General features: G+C 60.2%; 3 protein-coding genes across 3 annotated transcripts; 1 reads left to right on the top strand and 2 right to left on the bottom strand.

The window, feature by feature from the left end:
• Positions 1 to 5,261: 5,261 nt before the first annotated feature.
• TBX10 (T-box transcription factor 10) lies at positions 5,262 to 6,975 on the top strand. Its single transcript, XM_050336727.1, has 7 exons — positions 5,262 to 5,316; positions 5,537 to 5,720; positions 5,792 to 5,893; positions 5,960 to 6,131; positions 6,236 to 6,391; positions 6,461 to 6,528; positions 6,864 to 6,975. Exons 1-7 carry the CDS (start codon positions 5,262 to 5,264, stop codon positions 6,973 to 6,975), a joined length of 849 nt encoding a protein of 282 aa, XP_050192684.1.
• A 58-nt stretch (positions 6,976 to 7,033) lies between these two features.
• On the bottom strand, positions 7,034 to 12,660 carry TCIRG1 (T cell immune regulator 1, ATPase H+ transporting V0 subunit a3). Its single transcript, XM_050336597.1, has 19 exons — positions 12,178 to 12,660; positions 11,740 to 11,818; positions 11,410 to 11,639; positions 11,223 to 11,317; positions 10,925 to 11,051; positions 10,763 to 10,845; positions 10,549 to 10,642; positions 10,266 to 10,478; positions 9,651 to 9,801; positions 9,432 to 9,571; positions 9,008 to 9,165; positions 8,840 to 8,930; positions 8,641 to 8,759; positions 8,250 to 8,463; positions 8,020 to 8,124; positions 7,821 to 7,931; positions 7,612 to 7,732; positions 7,354 to 7,525; positions 7,034 to 7,264 (listed from the first exon to the last, which is right to left on the bottom strand). The coding sequence occupies exons 1-19, from the start codon at positions 12,292 to 12,294 to the stop codon at positions 7,183 to 7,185; spliced, it is 2,502 nt and encodes an 833-aa protein (XP_050192554.1). The 5' UTR covers positions 12,295 to 12,660; the 3' UTR covers positions 7,034 to 7,182.
• An 885-nt stretch (positions 12,661 to 13,545) lies between these two features.
• NDUFS8 (NADH:ubiquinone oxidoreductase core subunit S8) lies at positions 13,546 to 15,253 on the bottom strand. The gene is made up of 7 exons (XM_050335891.1): positions 15,216 to 15,253; positions 14,625 to 14,676; positions 14,494 to 14,547; positions 14,295 to 14,384; positions 14,050 to 14,222; positions 13,853 to 13,981; positions 13,546 to 13,764 (listed from the first exon to the last, which is right to left on the bottom strand). Exons 2-7 carry the CDS (start codon positions 14,662 to 14,664, stop codon positions 13,633 to 13,635), a joined length of 618 nt encoding a protein of 205 aa, XP_050191848.1. The 5' UTR covers positions 14,665 to 14,676; positions 15,216 to 15,253; the 3' UTR covers positions 13,546 to 13,632.
• Between the last annotated feature and the right edge of the window lie 558 nt (positions 15,254 to 15,811).

Below are 15,811 nucleotides of genomic sequence, written 5' to 3'. Positions count from 1 at the left end.
GGGAGAGATCAGCAGCTCCTGAAATCCCACCCTATGACAGATAGAATAAATAAACATTGATTTTTTTCTCCTGGATAACATTAATCATGTCTTGACAGAGTTACACCAGAGAGTAAACCAAGAGTAAGCACTGCTGGCTCCTGACAGAGGGATCCAAACCTAAAAATCATCATTATTGGATGAGCCTTGGCCGAAGGGTTGAGTTTCACCCCCAGAACCCAACGTCCCGCTTCAGGTGTCCCAGGAGAGACATGTCTGGTCTCCTGGTGTTGTTAACGAGGCTTTAAGAGCTTCCTTTCATCACCCACATGGAGATACCGGGGGCGAAGTGGTGGCCAGGCCACAGGAGATGTCACAAGTAATGAAAAATCGAGCGGTTTTGGGGCTGAGTCCTCCCCCAGGGGCAGCATCCGCCTGCCTGAATGCGACATCTGCTGCCATCGGAGAACAGACCTCGATTTCTTCCTTAACTAAAGTTCAGCCTTGCTTTTTCTTGCTCAACAAAACAAACTTTGCTTTTGTGTGAAGAATCTGAGACGTGGAAAGGAAATAAATTCAATTAAAAAATATGGATTAGGTTGTGGGTTTTTTCCCCTACTGAGAGGTGGGTGGTTGGTCCACACGCTGCTGAATAACTAAAGGAATATTCATCCTTGTCCTCCTGGGGTGAGGATCTCCATTGTGGCACTTGTTTTCCTACTCAAATTCCATAAGATCTTTGGGAAAGGCAGTAGAGGACCTTTCAGTGAGCCACCTGAGGACTGACCAAGATCTTCCCACCCAACCTGGCCTTGGACACTTCAAATGGATGGGGTAGCATAGCTTCTCTGGGCAAAACCTGTGCCAGGGCCTCATCCAAATTTTTCCCAGTATCAGTGTGGAAAGTGGGACTTATTTACCCCCCACGAAGAGCATCAATACTTGAGTAAAAAAACCTGCTGTTTATAATATTCATTCATGTAAAGACCAAAGGGTTTGTCACTGACCGTCTCTGGAGGAGGAAATTTCCCTCGTGAATGGATGGCTTTGGAAGCAGTTCCTGAAGGAAGAGACCTGCACTGACAAATAAACACAATTAGTTAAATAAACTCAATGATTTTCAGGAAACTAAATAGAAGCAGGAGGATTTATTTCCTACTTCTTTATATATATATATGTGTGTGTGTGTATGTATGTATATACATATATACACAAAAACTTTATATAATTTTATATGTACACATTTCATATTAAAAGAATGTAATATATTATTTATATATATATGAAGGAAATAGATATATAACTTAAACTATATAAGAAATTTTTTCTAAATATATATATATATATGCACATTTACGTCTTGGAATATATAATTAATCTCTTGGCACCACAGGGAATTAAAAAGAACTAATGTAAGAAATTGAGATTCAGGGACTGGGAGAGAGACCAGGATTTGGAGAAGTGTTACAACTGCTAATGGGGATGAAGGGAAAAGTCTTACTGAATTCTCCTGCTGCAAATTATTTTTACATTTTTCTGGTGAAAATTATCAACTGAATTTAAGTCCCTTAGGCTCAAACTGACTCTTCAGCCTGTGCCTGGAGTTTGTGTGCTCTGAATAAGTCCCCCATTTCTCACGTGGCTGTGTCACCCTGCCAACCTTTCACCACCACACAGCACGGGGAGAAATCCACGCCATTTTTCGAAACAAAAATGCCTGAAATAAATCAGATGACTCAAAGCCCCCAAACATATCATTGTCTCCATAAGGGGAACCTGTGGTGACTTGTTCAAGGCCTAAAAGGAGAGAGGATGAGTCCCAGGCTGAGATGACTCCACTCCTGAAACATGGAAGCAGGAATTATGAGTAAACAGCAGCTGGGATGGAAAATCAGCCTCACCTGAATGGGGGGATACAAGGAGGAGATAAGCCCATGGGGGAGTTCTGGAGCCATCAGGCAAACCAGGTGCATCTGAATACAACATATGGAATCCTGGAATGGTTTAGGTAGGAAGGGACCTTATGGATCATCCAGTTCCTGGATGGGCAGGGACACCTTCCCCTAGCCCAGGTTGCTCCAAGCCCTGTTCAGCCTGGCCTTGGACACTTCCAGGGATGGGGCAGCCACAGCTTCTCTGGGCAACCTGTGCCAGGGCCAGAGAAGTTTTGGATGCCCCATCCCTGGAATGGATGACATTGTGGGGGAGAATGTTCCTATGTGGAGGTAAAAAAATACAATAACATCATGCCTTCATTTGCTACATTAATTAGTGCTGCATTGAATTGGCAACAGACCTGTTGAAGTGATTTCCAATCAGTTTGGATCAAGTAAAACAAGACCAGCATTCCTGATTGCAATTTCATCCATGTGCAGCTTAAAGGAAAAAACATCTCCCTCTAATCCAATTTATACTTGCACGGTATCTTCCTTGTGCCTCCCAGGGGTGCTGATGTCAGGAACATTCATCTAAAATTTGAGTTAAAAAATTAAGACTCAGATGTACTGTGTTTTGCCTTCAGGAAGGACCTTAATAACTTGGAGTTGTTTTTTTATATCCCATAAAAAGCTTCACTAAGAGGTTCCTGCTTCTGCAGGAACTTGGGAGGGATGACTTTCCCCATCCAGTGAAAAACTGTTTCAAACTCACTTAAAATTCCACCCTCTCTGAATAATGACAGCTCAAGCCAAGATACTCACAGGTCCTTGAGCTGGAGTCCACAGGCTCCATCCCTTGGTCTTGCCAAAACCAGGAAGTTTTCCCTGTTCTGCCCTCTAACGTGGCTGGAAGATTTAAGTTTTACACCATCCTCAGGGGACCAATCACCAAAGGGTCTCTGAGGCACCTGAAAACAGAATGAGCCTTCCCCAAGGGCCCTGAGATCCATCCCAAGGTTTCTCTGGGATTTTAGGGACAGGATCCCCACGGCACAAGAGAACTGATACCTGCAGAGCCTGAGCAATGCTGCTTATGTGCACATGACTGGGAGGAGTGAAACACAAAATCAAGGACTTTTGTTGAAGACTTGAATTTGAAAGATTTTTTTTTAATTCTTCTCTAATTCTATATTATCGTTTAATTATGCAATTGTAGTTGTATAATATATATCTTAGTTATTATATGTAGGAGGGGAAAAAAACTAACTCTCAGTAATGGACATACTTAAGGAAATTATTGCTTTATCTTTGCAATTATCAATTTTCTTTTGCACTACACATTCCCTAGAGCAGATCCTAGATCCTGGAATGGTTTGGGTTAGGAGGGACCTTGAAGCTCACCTTGTTCCACACCCTTGCAATGGGCAAGGACACCCTCCACTAGCCCAGGTTACTCCAAGCTCCATCCCCATGTGGTCTGGAACATTTCCAGGGTATAACTTTACCTGCTGAAATTTCCTTCCTCTTTTCTTATTCAGGGTTTACAAAAAAAAAAAAAAAAAAAAAAAAGGTAAAATAAATAAAGAGCCGACTCTGACCCAAAACTATCTTGAGAAATGTCTGGTTGACAAATGAGTATTACTTCTTCCTCCCTTCTCACTTCCCTTTTCCCAGCAGCTGTGCTGACTGGTTGCTACTCCTTGTGAGACGACCGTTTGCTCAGACTGATTCCCCTTCTCCCCTCACCCTCCCAAAGCAGCTTTTACTTCCTCATTATACCTGTGAGTCAAAGGTTCATTGCAAAAAGTCATTTGACCAGCTGCCACTGCTCTTCTCCAGCTGCCAGTGGGTGTCCTTGCACCCAGCATGCATTGATGGCTCATCTCCACCTTGGTGGCCTCCACAGCTGCTCTCCAGCCTGTCCTGCTGTCTGGGGCAATATTGCCCATTGGAAAGAGTCAGCATTTTCCCTCTTCTGAAGGTTTTCTGGTTTCCACCTGCCCATTCTGGACCAAAGAAGCTCATTTTGAAAAGCCATTTTGTATCATGCGCTTCAGCAGGGGTTCAGGAGATCCACCTGCAGTCACCTACCCTGACCAGAGAATCCCGGAACGGCTTGGGTTGGCAGGGATATTAAAGCTCATCCAGTTCCACCCAGAAAATCCAGGAGCTGTGGATGGAGCCCTGCCAGGTCCATTCCTGCCCGGGGCTGAGCCCCCTCCATCAGCCCCCGCTGTCAGCTCTGCCTCTCGCACCTCCTCATCTCCCCGCTCAATACAGGCCCCGCGGCCACGGCCCGGCTGACAGTGGGAGATGGATGGGGCCGAGCCGGCTCTACAGGACACGTGTGCGGGTGTGACGGATGGAGGGGGGCTTGGGGAGATGGTTCCTGCCTGGTTTGCATCAGCCCTGCTTCCAAAATCCAGTGCTGCCCACGCCGCCCCCTTGGCCACCCCCACAGCGTGGGGGACACAGGATTAACCTCTGTGTTACGACGGGCACGGGAAGGATTTCAGTACTGACCCCAAGGCAGAAGGGAAGACTGAGACCCAGCTTGGAGACATGCAGAGCAGGGAGGGATTTCAGTCCAGTGGGCAGAAAGAAACACCAGCATCCCCATGAGGACATCTCCTTGTCGTCCAGACCCTTCCCCAGAGCTTGAGCACCCCTCATCCCGCTGGAATACACACCGTGGCACGCAGTGACACAGGTCGTAGGAAAGTGGGGGGCTCTGGAGTAGCCCCCTGCTTTCCCACCATAGCCCCCTGCCCTGGTGTCTGTCACCTCCCTGCAAATATCCCTCAGCCCCACAGCACCAGCTCAGCCCCATCCATCTCCCACTGTCAGGCCAGTATTGAACACAGCGATGGGGGGCACGGGGGTCCCAGGTACCAGGGCAGAGACAGGACCCACACTGGGATAGGTTGGGCTTAGGGGGAGGGAGCAGTCTGGTCCTCCCCCACCCCACAGAGGCTTTGCCAGAGCAGCCAATGCCTCAACACCTCACCGTGATTTTTAATATCAGGTGGTGACAGCCACGTGCAGAGAGGGGCTTTGCCCAGAGGAGGGGGGTGGAGCAGCCCCCATCTCCCCTTCTCAGATCTGTGATAAAAGGGGACATGGAGACCCCAAGACAGATGTCTCTCCACAGCCCAGGGTGCCCTAAGCCCCAGCTGGGGACCAGTGGTGGTCCCAGAAGTGCCACCGCTCACCTCCTGTCCGTCATCATCGCGTCAAGGCAGGTCAGGGAAGGGGGCCGTGCTCCAGCCTCTGAGGACCACCTCGGCTCCAGCCCCCGCCTCTCCACCCTGGAGTTGGGGCATAAAACCCCCGGCAGGCTGCAGGGGACAGTCCAGAGCCAGCGCTGCACTTGGACGGGGCTTCAGTGTGGTCCCCACTGCCACCATGCCCGGAGACAGAGCCACGGACACCTCCTACCCTCCTGCTGCACCCATGACAGGTAAAACTCACCTGTGGTAATGCTCCAGGGTCCCACTGGTGGGGTCCTGTGGTGGGGTCCCACAGTGTTATAAGGTATGGGGGGTCACCCCATCCCAAAAGAGTGGGAATGCAATGGGGAGGGGGATAAACCCCACCTCAATCCTCTCATCCCTCCACAGAGGGAGGGTGTGATGCGGTGTCTGCTCCCCCAGACCAAACACCCCCTCATCCCTCTGCAGCCTTCCTGGGGGGTGCAGGTGAGGGACCCCTGTGTGCCCCTGGTCTTGGGTGGGCCGGCGAGGGGCCAGGGGCCAGCGGCAAAAACCAGCGCGTGTGCCACGCTGCGGCACGGCTGGAGATGGGCAGTCTTTGGGAGGAGTTCAACCGCCTGGGCACCGAGATGATCGTCACCAAAGCGGGCAGGTTGGTACCTGAGGGGCACGGGGGGCTGCTGGGGTGGGGGCACACCCTTCCCACCCCCGCTCTCTGTGCAGGAGGATGTTTCCCACCTTCCAGGTGAAGCTGTCGGGGTTGGATCCGCTGGCTGACTACGTCTTGCTCATGGATTTCATCCCGCTGGACGACAAGAGATACAGGTGGAGATGGGGTTGTGGGGGCAGAGGGTTGGATCTGGGGGTGCTGAGCCCCACCCCGCCCTGCAGATATGCCTTCCACAGCTCCTCCTGGCTGGCAGCGGGCCGGGCTGAGCCGGCAGCTCCCGGACGCGTCCACTTCCACCCCGACTCCCCCGCCAAGGGCGCCCAGTGGATGCGGCAGATCGTCTCCTTCGACAAGCTCAAGCTGACCAACAACCTCCTGGACGACAATGGCCACGTGAGGACCCCGCTGTGGGGCAGGTGATGGGGAGGGGGGACACGATGCACCCCTGCATTGGGGGTGGGGGGTCTCCTGTCACCTTCCCCTTTCCCACCCCCCAGATCATCCTCAACTCCATGCACCGCTACCAGCCCCGATTCCACGTCGTCCTCGTGGACCCACGGCGCGACAGCGAGCGCTTCGCCCACCAGAACTTCAAGTCCTTCAGCTTCCCCGAGACCCAGTTCATGGCAGTGACGGCCTACCAGAACCACCGGGTGAGCACGGGGGGCGGGGGACCCCGGGGCACCCTCCCAGGGACCCCCTGACCCTGCTCCCCGCCACAGATCACCCAGCTGAAGATCGCCAGCAACCCCTTCGCCAAGGGATTTCGGGACGGCGACCCCGAGCCATGGTAAGGGACCCCCGGATGCTGCCCCCACACCGCAGTGAGGGGGTCACACCGCCTCCCCTGACCCCCCATCTCCCTTGCAGGTGCGGGGTGCCGGCAGGGTCCCTGCTGGGGGCAACAACCCGCACCCGGGCCGCCCCACTGCCCCCCCACCCCGAGAAGCAGGAGAAAGGTAGGGGGGCTGCAGGGGGGGCAGACCCCCTGCTGCTGCCCCTCTCCCCCCCAGGGGCTCCCCGCAGCCGTGGGGCACTGGTTGCTGCCACCCAACAACCAGCAGCACCCCCCAGTTTCCCTGAGCTCCCTGCACCTCCCTTCCAGCCCCTGACCTGCCCCCCCAGTGTGTACGTGGGGGCCAAACCCCGCACCCTGCCCTACCCCCTGCCCGCCTTCCCCCCTCTCAGCACCTACGGCACCGCCGCAGGCCCCACCTTTGGCTATGGGCAGCAGTGATGGGGGGCACCCCCAAATCCCCCCCAGACCCCTGACCCAAGGGATGGCAACACAGAGCTGGGGGGAAGCCACAGGGGCAGCTTTATTCACTGCTGAAGAGGGGATAGGGGGATGCTGCAGCCAGACCCAGCTGCCCCTCGGCTCCGGGGCAGGGGGGAATTTGGGCTGCCACCGATGTTCCAAGCCCCCGGCATTCCCTCAGCACGGCTACTCCCAGGTGTCTGGCGCGAAGGCGAAGGGGCACAGCTTGTACCCGGCACCCACATAGAACTTATTCTGGAACTCCACCCTGGCGAGGAGAGGTGGGGGAGTGAGGGGTGGTTTTTAGGGGTCCATCACCCTCCCATCCCCCAGATCCCACCAGCTTTGGGGACTCACCAGTGCAGGCGCAGGGCATGGAGGAAGGCTGAGAGCCCCTCCATCACCAGCAGGATGGCCACGGTCAGCACGGCAAAGGCGGCGAACACGGGCACCAGCACCACCCCGCCCACGTAGCTCAGCCCCACGAAGCCATTCCGCATCACCATGCTCCACAGGACCTCCGAGAGCTCTGGGAATGGGAGGGACAGGGGCAGGCAGAGGGGTTGAGGGTCTGCCCAGCTCCGGTGGGGGACACAGGGGGCCAAGGGCACTCACGGGCGTGCGCCAGGCTGAGTGCCCAGAGCCGCAGGTAGGACGCGGTGTTGGAGACGCAGCCCAGGCAGTACTCGATGGTGTGGATTGCCTGGTGCATGAAGATTTCGGAGAAGTCCAAGTGCTGCAGGGATGGAGGGGACACAGGACATGAGCAGGGGACAGAGATACCCCTACTCCCACCACCTGAGCTCACCCTGGGTGCCCCTTACCTTGGCATCAGGGCTGTGCCCCCCGCTCTCCACGTCCTCCTTGGTGGCGTTGACAGAGTTCCCGGCCTCCTGCCCGTCCAGCAGTGGCTCCTGCTCTCCTGTAGCCACTGGCTGCAACGGGACAGCACCGGCAGGCCGTGAGATGTGCCCCCCCTGCACCTCCCCGCTGAGCCACCCACAGCCACCCTTACAGCCTTACCACAGTCGGGGCGCGCCGCCGGCACCACAGGTACAGCGGCGTCCCCAGGAGCAGGACGGGCACCGACGCCAGCGCCAGCACCACCAGCACCATCTGCACCGGCACCTGTGGCACAGGGACATCATTCTGGGGTCCCCTACAGGCTACCTGAGCTGAGAACGGCCCCACTCACAACACCAGGGCTCCCAGCTCTCCCACCCTGGGTGGTCCCCATGGCAGGGGCGTGGTACCTGCCCCTGGTAGAGCGGGACGTTCTCAGCATTGGAGGTGAAGAGGAACATGTCAATGAAGTGGATGAGGATGCTGGGGGCCACCAGGGAGTTGGCAGCGCTGAACTTGATCCACTTGTAGAAGATGAGGAAGACCAGGTAGCCAAAAAGAGCCAGGAGGAAAATCATCTCTGGGAGGAACTCCAGGACCAGCCGGTGCCGCTGCTTGAAGTGCCTGGGCGGGGGGAAATCAGCCACGCTCAGCCAGTCCCTCCTCCCCCTCGCATGTCCTCGGCACCCACCAAGGTGTAGGAGTACAGGACCCAAGTCACCCACCCCGTCCCACCCAGGTGAGTTCAATCCTGGTCCCCTTGGCATGACAAGAGCCAGTGGGAGCAGCCTGAGGACTCACAGGTGGTTGAAGACCCCCAGCACAACACCAAAGCCCATGTGCACGATGCCCAGCACCACTGACATCTTCATCTTGAAGGAGTTGAGGAAGTTGAGGTGGTTGGTGGCCAAGCTCCAGATCTGTTGTAGACAAGGTGGGTGAGACTCTGTGCCACCCCAAAGAGGGTCCCACCTTATTGTCCCTGCCAGGGGACACTCACCGGGTCGATCCCAAATGGATACGGCCCTCGGAAGACACCGGTGACATTGGGGTCCAACGTGAGGGAGGGGTGGGTGGCGAGGTAGGCAGAGCTGGGGGCAGAGCAAGGCATGTCAGCACTGACAGGGACCCAGGGACCCAGGCAGGGGGCACAGGGGTGGGATCCCACCTCCAGGAGGAGTGGTTGGCCATGGTGGCCACGCTCCAGGCAGAGGGGAAGATGACGGTGGCTTTGCTGAAGCACTCGTTGTAGATGAAGCCGGTGTAGATGGAGAAGGCTCCCATGAGCAGAATGAGGTAACGCCCCTCGAAGAACGTCAGCCAGATCTGGTGGGGGCAAATAAGGCTCCCATGTCTCTCACTATCTCCTCTGCCCCACGCCATCCCCCTCCCCCACACCACCAGCCCTGACCCGCCCTGTGTCACCAACCCTATCCCATGCCTCCAACCCCAATCCCACACCCCCAACCTTGCTCCACACCTTCAACCCCACCGCATGCTTCCAAGGCCATCCCACATCTCCAACCCCATTCCACGTCCCCCAGCCCACCCCTTACTTCCAACCCCATCCCACCCTTCTGTCCTGCCCCTACCTCGTTGGTGCCCTGCCGCAGGCGGGGGCTGTCCTCGTACAGTACCATCCAGAGCGCGAAGAGGAACATGAGCAGCCCATGCCCCACGTCCCCAAACATGATGGCAAAGATGAAGGGGAAGGTGATGATGGCGTAGGGCGCTGTGGGACACAGGGACTGCATCATGTGGGGTGCCATCCCCAGCCTCGGGGCCGTGGCGGGGGTCCGGGGGGGCCTTACCGGGGTTCACCTCCTGGTAACTGGCCACCCCATAGGCGTCCACGATGCTCTGGAAGCCGGCAGTGAACTTGTTGGTGCGGATGAGGGTGGGGGGGCTCTCCGAGGTGGGGACACGCTGCACGAAGCACTCCACGCTGGAGCCACTCTGGTACTGTGGGGACAGCATCCAGAGCCTGATCCTGGCACCTCCCCTGCATGGCACCACCCCATGGCAACCCCCCCTGCCCAGCTCCTGGAGCCTGATCCCGGCACCCCCCTTCCTGGCACATGCCCCACAATGGTGAGGGGACATAAGGACACTGAGTGACCTCCGGCACGAGGACATGGGGACACTGAGCGACCCCTGGCACAAGGACACGAGGACACCAACCAACTGCCGGCATGAGGACGTGGAGGCACCAAGAAACCCAGGCACGAGGGCGGGGGAACATCGAGTAACTTCTGGCACGAGGGCCTAAGGGCACCAGGCAAACCCTGGCACAAGAATGTGGGAACACCAAGCAGCCACTGGCACGAGGACACCAAGCAGCTCTGGCACGAGGACACCCCCATTGTAAGGACAGGGGGACATGGAGCCTGCCCAGGACAAGGACACAGGGGCACCAAGGCACTCACCGATCCCTGGCGCAGGGCATCCTGCACTTGGGTGAGGTCCTGCACGGGGCACCAGACCTCAGCAATGAGGCACTTCTCGGTGACATCGAAGCTGCACTGGTTGAGGATGAGGTAGATGGCCTTCATCTTCTGCACCTGCACGCGCCAGGCGGGCAGCGCCAGCGCCACCTTGTCCAGAACCTGTGCCAGGAACTGCTCCGTCTCCTCCAGCACCTGCGGGCACCTGGGTCAGGGATGTGGGTCCTGGCATGGCTCCCACGTCTCCCCATGGGACCCGGCTCACCACACTGAGATCCTGGATCTGGCTGTGCAGCCCGGCAATGGTGTCCTCCCGGCTGGCCTCACTCTCCGGGTACGGATACACCTGGCAGTGAAAGCTGGGACAGACGGACACCGCCGTGTCAGGGTGTGCCAGGGCTTCCCAGCCCAGCCCTGCGTGGGGATCCAGAGTGGGTGTTACTAAATAAACTTCCGTGCGGACAGACACGGCCCCTCACCAGTCCGAGATCTTGCGGATCTTCTGCCCGATCTGCTCGCCCCAGTAGGAGATGAGGAAGATGACCCAGGTGATGCTCTCGCCCTGGGAACAGCGCAGCCCATGTCACCCTGGTGTCCCAGTCCTCCAACCCTACCAGTTTCCCCACCGGGTGCCCCCTCACCGTGGCCGGGTCCTCCATGGGCTCAGGCATCTCCACGAAGGAGGCCACCAGGTACCCGCGGCAGGCACGCCACAGCAGCCGCTCGAAGGCGGTCACTCGCCACGGGTGGATGACGCCAGCCACGAAGCTGCAGAGACACGGCAGGGGTGTCGGGATGGGCAAGCTGCCCCCCAGCCACGCCACTGTCCCACAGGCCATCTCCAACCCTGATCCCACAGCTTCCCAGCTGCCCCGTGGCCACGTCACTGCCCCATGGCCCCTCTTCACCCCCCACCCCCTGCGCCCCAGCCCCTCTCACTTGATCTTGCGCTCGAGGTGCTGGTGCAGGGAGGGGTCGAGGATGGGCTCACGCTCCGAGAGCGCCCGTGGCCGTGGCGGAGAGCCCAGGGGGGCCTGCAGAGATGCAGAGGGATGAGTCTGCGGGGAGGGGGAAGCTGAGGCACCAAGCAGCCCCCCCCGCGGCCGGCGGGGTCGCCCCGACCCACCGGCAGGCTGGTGAAGCGCCGTCCCTCCCGCAGCACATGCAGGTACTGCCGCAGGTCCCGCAGGCGCCCGCGCAGGGATGCGCGATTCCGGCTGACCTCCCGCAGCTCCTGAGCCAGCTGCTCCGACTGCTCCTGCACCCGCAGCGCTTCCCGCGCCAGCGGCGCCCGCGGGCTCTCGGGACACGGCCCCGGCACCCGCCCCGCGCCCCGCAGCTCCTGCTGCAGGAAGGCTGCCGGGCGGGGGGAACACACGGTCAGAGTGGAGGGCTAAGGGGGAGATCCTCCTAAGAAGCCCCCCCCAAGTCAGCCCCGCGCCCCCGCGGCACTCACTGAAGGTTTTCTCCATGTCCTCGCAGCGCCGCACCTCGCCCACGAAGCGCCGCTGGAAGGGGCTCACTTTGGGGTTCAGCTGAGGCGGGGGGGCAATCAGGGCATGGCCCCGCGGGATGGGGAGTCCAGCATCCCGGGGTGACAGGCACCGCAAAACACCATCCCAAATTCTCTGCGCCCCAAGCCAGCCTGACCAACTTCCCTGTTCCCAGAGCACCCCAAACCGACCCTCCTGAACCCATAAGTATCCCAAACCACACCCCCCCCAAACAGCCTGCACCCTAACCCACCCAGACCAAGTCCCCGTTCCCAGAGCACCCCAAAATACCTATCCCAAACCCAGGGCACCCAAACCCAACCAGACCAATCCCCTGCACCCAGGACACCCCAAAAGACACCCACACACACACACCGCCCCCATCCCCAACCCTTACTTACATCCCTGAACTCCAGCAGCCCGCGCTCCCCCAGCTCGCTGATGCAGCTGTAGGCAGAGGCGGACTGGAGGAAGAGCTGGGCCAAGCAAACCTCCTCGCTGCGGAACAGGGACCCCATGGCCCCCCCAGAGCCCCAGAGACCCCCAATCCGGCCCGGGGTGCGGAGGCGTCAGGGCACCCGCCTGGGGATGGGATAGAACGGTACAGGAGGGAACGGGACGGGATGGGAATGGGGGTCTGAGAGACAGGGGGTCAGGGCTAGAGAGGGGAACACCAGGGCGGGGGGGTCACCCCAGGCGTCACCCCGGGGGTCCCGGAGGCGGCGGCGGCGGCACCGCGGCGTCGCCTCGCTGTGGCCGTGGGAAACCGACCCGCTCCGGTCACACGCGGCTCTTCCCAGCACCGGGCTGGCAAAATACTTTCCAAACCTCCTATTTCCCCACAATCCCCGCCCCGCTCAGCTGCCTCTGAGTCAGGGCCAGCGCACCCCCCGCCCCGGGACCGCCCCGGCCCCGCTCCGGGCCCACCTGCCCCTGCTGCCCCCCCCGCGGCGGAGCGGGACGAGGATCCATCCGCACTTCCTCTTCCCCAGGAAGAGCCCGGCCCCGGGGAGGGACCGACCGGCCCGGCCCCGCCGCCCGACGGGAACCCCCCCTTCCTGGGACATCCCGCATCCCACCCCGCGGTGGGAAGGGGCCCCTCGGAGACAGGGCCCCTTGCATCATCCAGCGAGGATGGAAATGGGAAACAGCCCCCCACACACACACTCCCTCGGACCCAGGAAACCCCTCATCAGTATCACCAGGACCCTCCTGGCAGTGCCACTGGGATCACCAGGTAACCCACACTGGTACCACTGAGATCTCCACACCAATACCGTCAGAGTTACCCAGTTGGCATCACTGAGACCCCCAGGACTCCCATACTGGTATCACTGGGATCACACTGAGACCCCCAGGACGGGATCACTGGGACCTTCCTGCCAGGGTGATCACGACCTCCACACCAGTACCACCAGGACCTTCCCATTTGTACCACATTTGATCCCCCTGCTGGGATCACCCAGAGCCTCACACCAGCACCACTGGGGCTCCCCCAACAGTACCACCAAGCCCCCTGTACCTGGCTGCCCTTGGAAAGTGGAAATGAGTCTCCCAGCTCTCCCCTAATTCCCCCCAGTGCTGCCCCTCCAACCCTGCCCACCTCTAACCCCATCCCACACCTTTCTCCGCAACCCATTCCCCACCCCAACATTGCTGTCACCCCCAGGACCCTCGTCCTCGTTCTCAAAACACAACCACACACTCAGGGATCACCCTGGGGCTCAGGAGGGTCAAACGCCAGTGCTGGAAAGGAAGAGACACAGAGCTGTGGGTCGGGAAGGGGTCGGTGCCCCCGGTGACGGGTGAACCCCCAGACCCTTTATTCGGTGGTGGGTGGGTGCCAGGGGGGGCCGTCACCGGTACAGGTAATCGGCCTGGATGTTGGCCGCGATCTCGGCCTCCCACTTGTCGCCGTTGTTGAGCAGCTTCTCCTTGTTGTAGAGCAGCTCCTCGTGCGTCTCCGTCGAAAACTCAAAGTTGGGACCCTGCCGGGGCGGGAAGTGGGAAGGTCACCCTTGGGGTCAGCACGGTGGGGAAAAGGGGGTCTGTAAGGCCACCCCAAGCACCCCTTACCTCCACGATGGCATCCACGGGACAGGCCTCCTGGCAGAACCCGCAGTAGATGCACTTGGTCATGTCGATGTCGTAGCGGGTGGTGCGGCGGCTGCCGTCGGCGCGGGGCTCGGCCTCGATGGTGATGGCCTGGCACGGGGACAGCGTCAGCCCCGGAGCCCCCGGGCAGCAGGAGCAGGGTCGGGGGGAAGGCTCACCTGTGCCGGGCACACGGCCTCGCAGAGCTTGCAGGCGATGCAGCGCTCCTCCCCGGACGGGTAGCGGCGCAGCGCGTGCTCCCCGCGGAACCGCGGGCTCAGCGGGCCCTTCTCGAACGGGTAGTTGATGGTGGCCGGCTCCCGGAACAGGTAGCTCAGGGTCATGGCCAGGCCTGGCAGGGACAGAGCCAGGTCAGGGCCGGGTGGATGGCACCCTGCAGACGGGCAGGGCGAGCGGGGCTCACCTCGGACGAGCTCGGTCCAGAGCAGGGTCTGTGCGGCGCGGTCGGTGATGGAGCGCATGTCCATGGGCTGCTCCTGCACGTTGACGTACTCTGCGGGAAAAGGGAGCTGTGCCCGTCCCGTACGCCCTGGGGACAGGGGCTGTGCCCACCGCAGGGAGGGGACACGGAGGGGACACAGGGGCGTCACGGCCCTACTCACTGTAGCAGTCCCTGGGGGTGCTGGTGCTGAGCAGGCGCAGCGGGACCGGGGGGCCTGAGGGAGGGACAGGGGAGTGAGGAGGGATCGAGATGGGGCTTAGTGGGGTTCGGGGGTGCTTGGTGTGGCCTCACCTGCGCGGGAAGCCCGGTACAGCAGCCGCAGCGCCGCCATGGCCGGTCCTGCCTGGGGCGAAGAGGGAACCTCAGGGGCTGCAAGCAAGGGAGGCCCCCCAGCTTCCCACGGGGGGCCTGGGACCCTGACCCCAGCCAAAGAGACACTGGACCCCAGGCACCTCTCTCCTGGTGTCCCAACACACACCCCTTCCCCAGGGACCCCAAGTGTCCCCCCAGGGGACCCGGGCATCCTGCCTCCCGCTCACCCCCCTGGGACGTCCCACTTCTCCTCCAAAGCACCCAACTGTCCCCCCCCAATGACTCAGGAGTCCTGTCTCCTTCACAAAGGACCCAGGCGTCCCCCCGCTTACCCCCATGCCCCAAAAAATCATCCCCAAGCCCCCTCCCCGCTCTCCAGCAGCCACTGTCCCTCCCCGGCGGGACCAACCGCTCCTGTCACCCCCGAAATCGCCGCTCACCCTTTGCGCGTGTCCTCGGGGGGGGCGGTCCGGGCCGCCCCCTCTGCCCTAAGCGGGACCCCCAGCCCAGCCCGGCCCAGCCCGGCCCGGCCCAGCCCAGCCCGGCCCGGTCCCCCCGCTGTCCCCTCACCTGCAGCGCCCTGACCCCTGGCCGCCCCCGCGGGCACTGCGCATGCGCGCGCGGGCCGCGTGAGGTGGGCGGGGCTCGCGGCGATGAACGCGCTTCCCATTGGTCGGAGCCCCGCAGGCGGGGAGGGGGAGGGAGGCAGAGCGTCACTCATTGGACGGAGAGGAGCCCGCGGAGCGGCGATTGGCCGGGTCGGGGAGGGGGCGTGTCCGAGCGGCCGGCGGAAGCGGAAGCGCGTGTTGATGGCGACGGAGCCCCACGTGGTTACGGCGGCGGAGCAGAGCGTCCCGGGCTTCTGGCACTTCCCGGGATTCCGGGGCCTCCCGGCTCCCGGGGGCAGCGGGGCGCCGGTGCTGGGCGCGGTCACCCTTTCCTTGTGTTTTCCTATTAAAGTGTCTTTATCTCAACACCCTTCTCAGATTCTCTCCTCCCCCGTCCTACCCAGGGGGATCCCTCTGGGATTCAGCCGCGGCACTCCACGGCCCGGCAGGGGTGGGAATCCCTTCTCCGAGCACAACCAGCCCCCCCAAACTGGAGCGTCACGGCGCAAAGAAAACCGGGGTCACGGAGCAGGAGAAACGGAGGTCGTGGATCAAGGG

The sequence above is a fragment of the Myiozetetes cayanensis genome, unplaced genomic scaffold (assembly GCF_022539395.1).
Source record: "Myiozetetes cayanensis isolate MyiCay16 unplaced genomic scaffold, myiCay2020 scf6-25, whole genome shotgun sequence".
Lineage (NCBI taxonomy): Eukaryota > Metazoa > Chordata > Aves > Passeriformes > Tyrannidae > Myiozetetes > Myiozetetes cayanensis.
Note: the sequence above shows the minus strand (reverse complement) of the source record. Positions and strands in the feature narration are given on the sequence as shown.

Bases quoted from the DNA above. Each gene is read 5' to 3' on its own strand.
- TBX10 (XM_050336727.1), top strand. From the start codon at position 5,262: ATGCCCGGAGACAGAGCCACGGACACCTCCTACCCTCCTGCTGCACCC. The intron at 6,132-6,235 runs GTGAGGACCCCG...CCCACCCCCCAG, and splicing joins TCCTGGACGACAATGGCCAC to ATCATCCTCAACTCCATGCA. The intron at 6,392-6,460 runs GTGAGCACGGGG...TCCCCGCCACAG, and splicing joins CGGCCTACCAGAACCACCGG to ATCACCCAGCTGAAGATCGC.
- TCIRG1 (XM_050336597.1), bottom strand. From the start codon at position 12,294: ATGGGGTCCCTGTTCCGCAGCGAGGAGGTTTGCTTGGCCCAGCTCTTC. The intron at 10,643-10,762 runs GTGAGGGGCCGT...CGTCTGTCCCAG, and splicing joins ATCCGCAAGATCTCGGACTG to CTTTCACTGCCAGGTGTATC. The intron at 8,931-9,007 runs GTGGGATCCCAC...CTCTGCCCCCAG, and splicing joins GCCAACCACTCCTCCTGGAG to CTCTGCCTACCTCGCCACCC.
- NDUFS8 (XM_050335891.1), bottom strand. From the start codon at position 14,664: ATGGCGGCGCTGCGGCTGCTGTACCGGGCTTCCCGCGCAG. The intron at 14,385-14,493 runs GTGAGTAGGGCC...CTTTTCCCGCAG, and splicing joins CACCCCCAGGGACTGCTACA to AGTACGTCAACGTGCAGGAG. The intron at 13,982-14,049 runs GTGAGCCTTCCC...TCCCCGTGCCAG, and splicing joins AGGCCGTGTGCCCGGCACAG to GCCATCACCATCGAGGCCGA.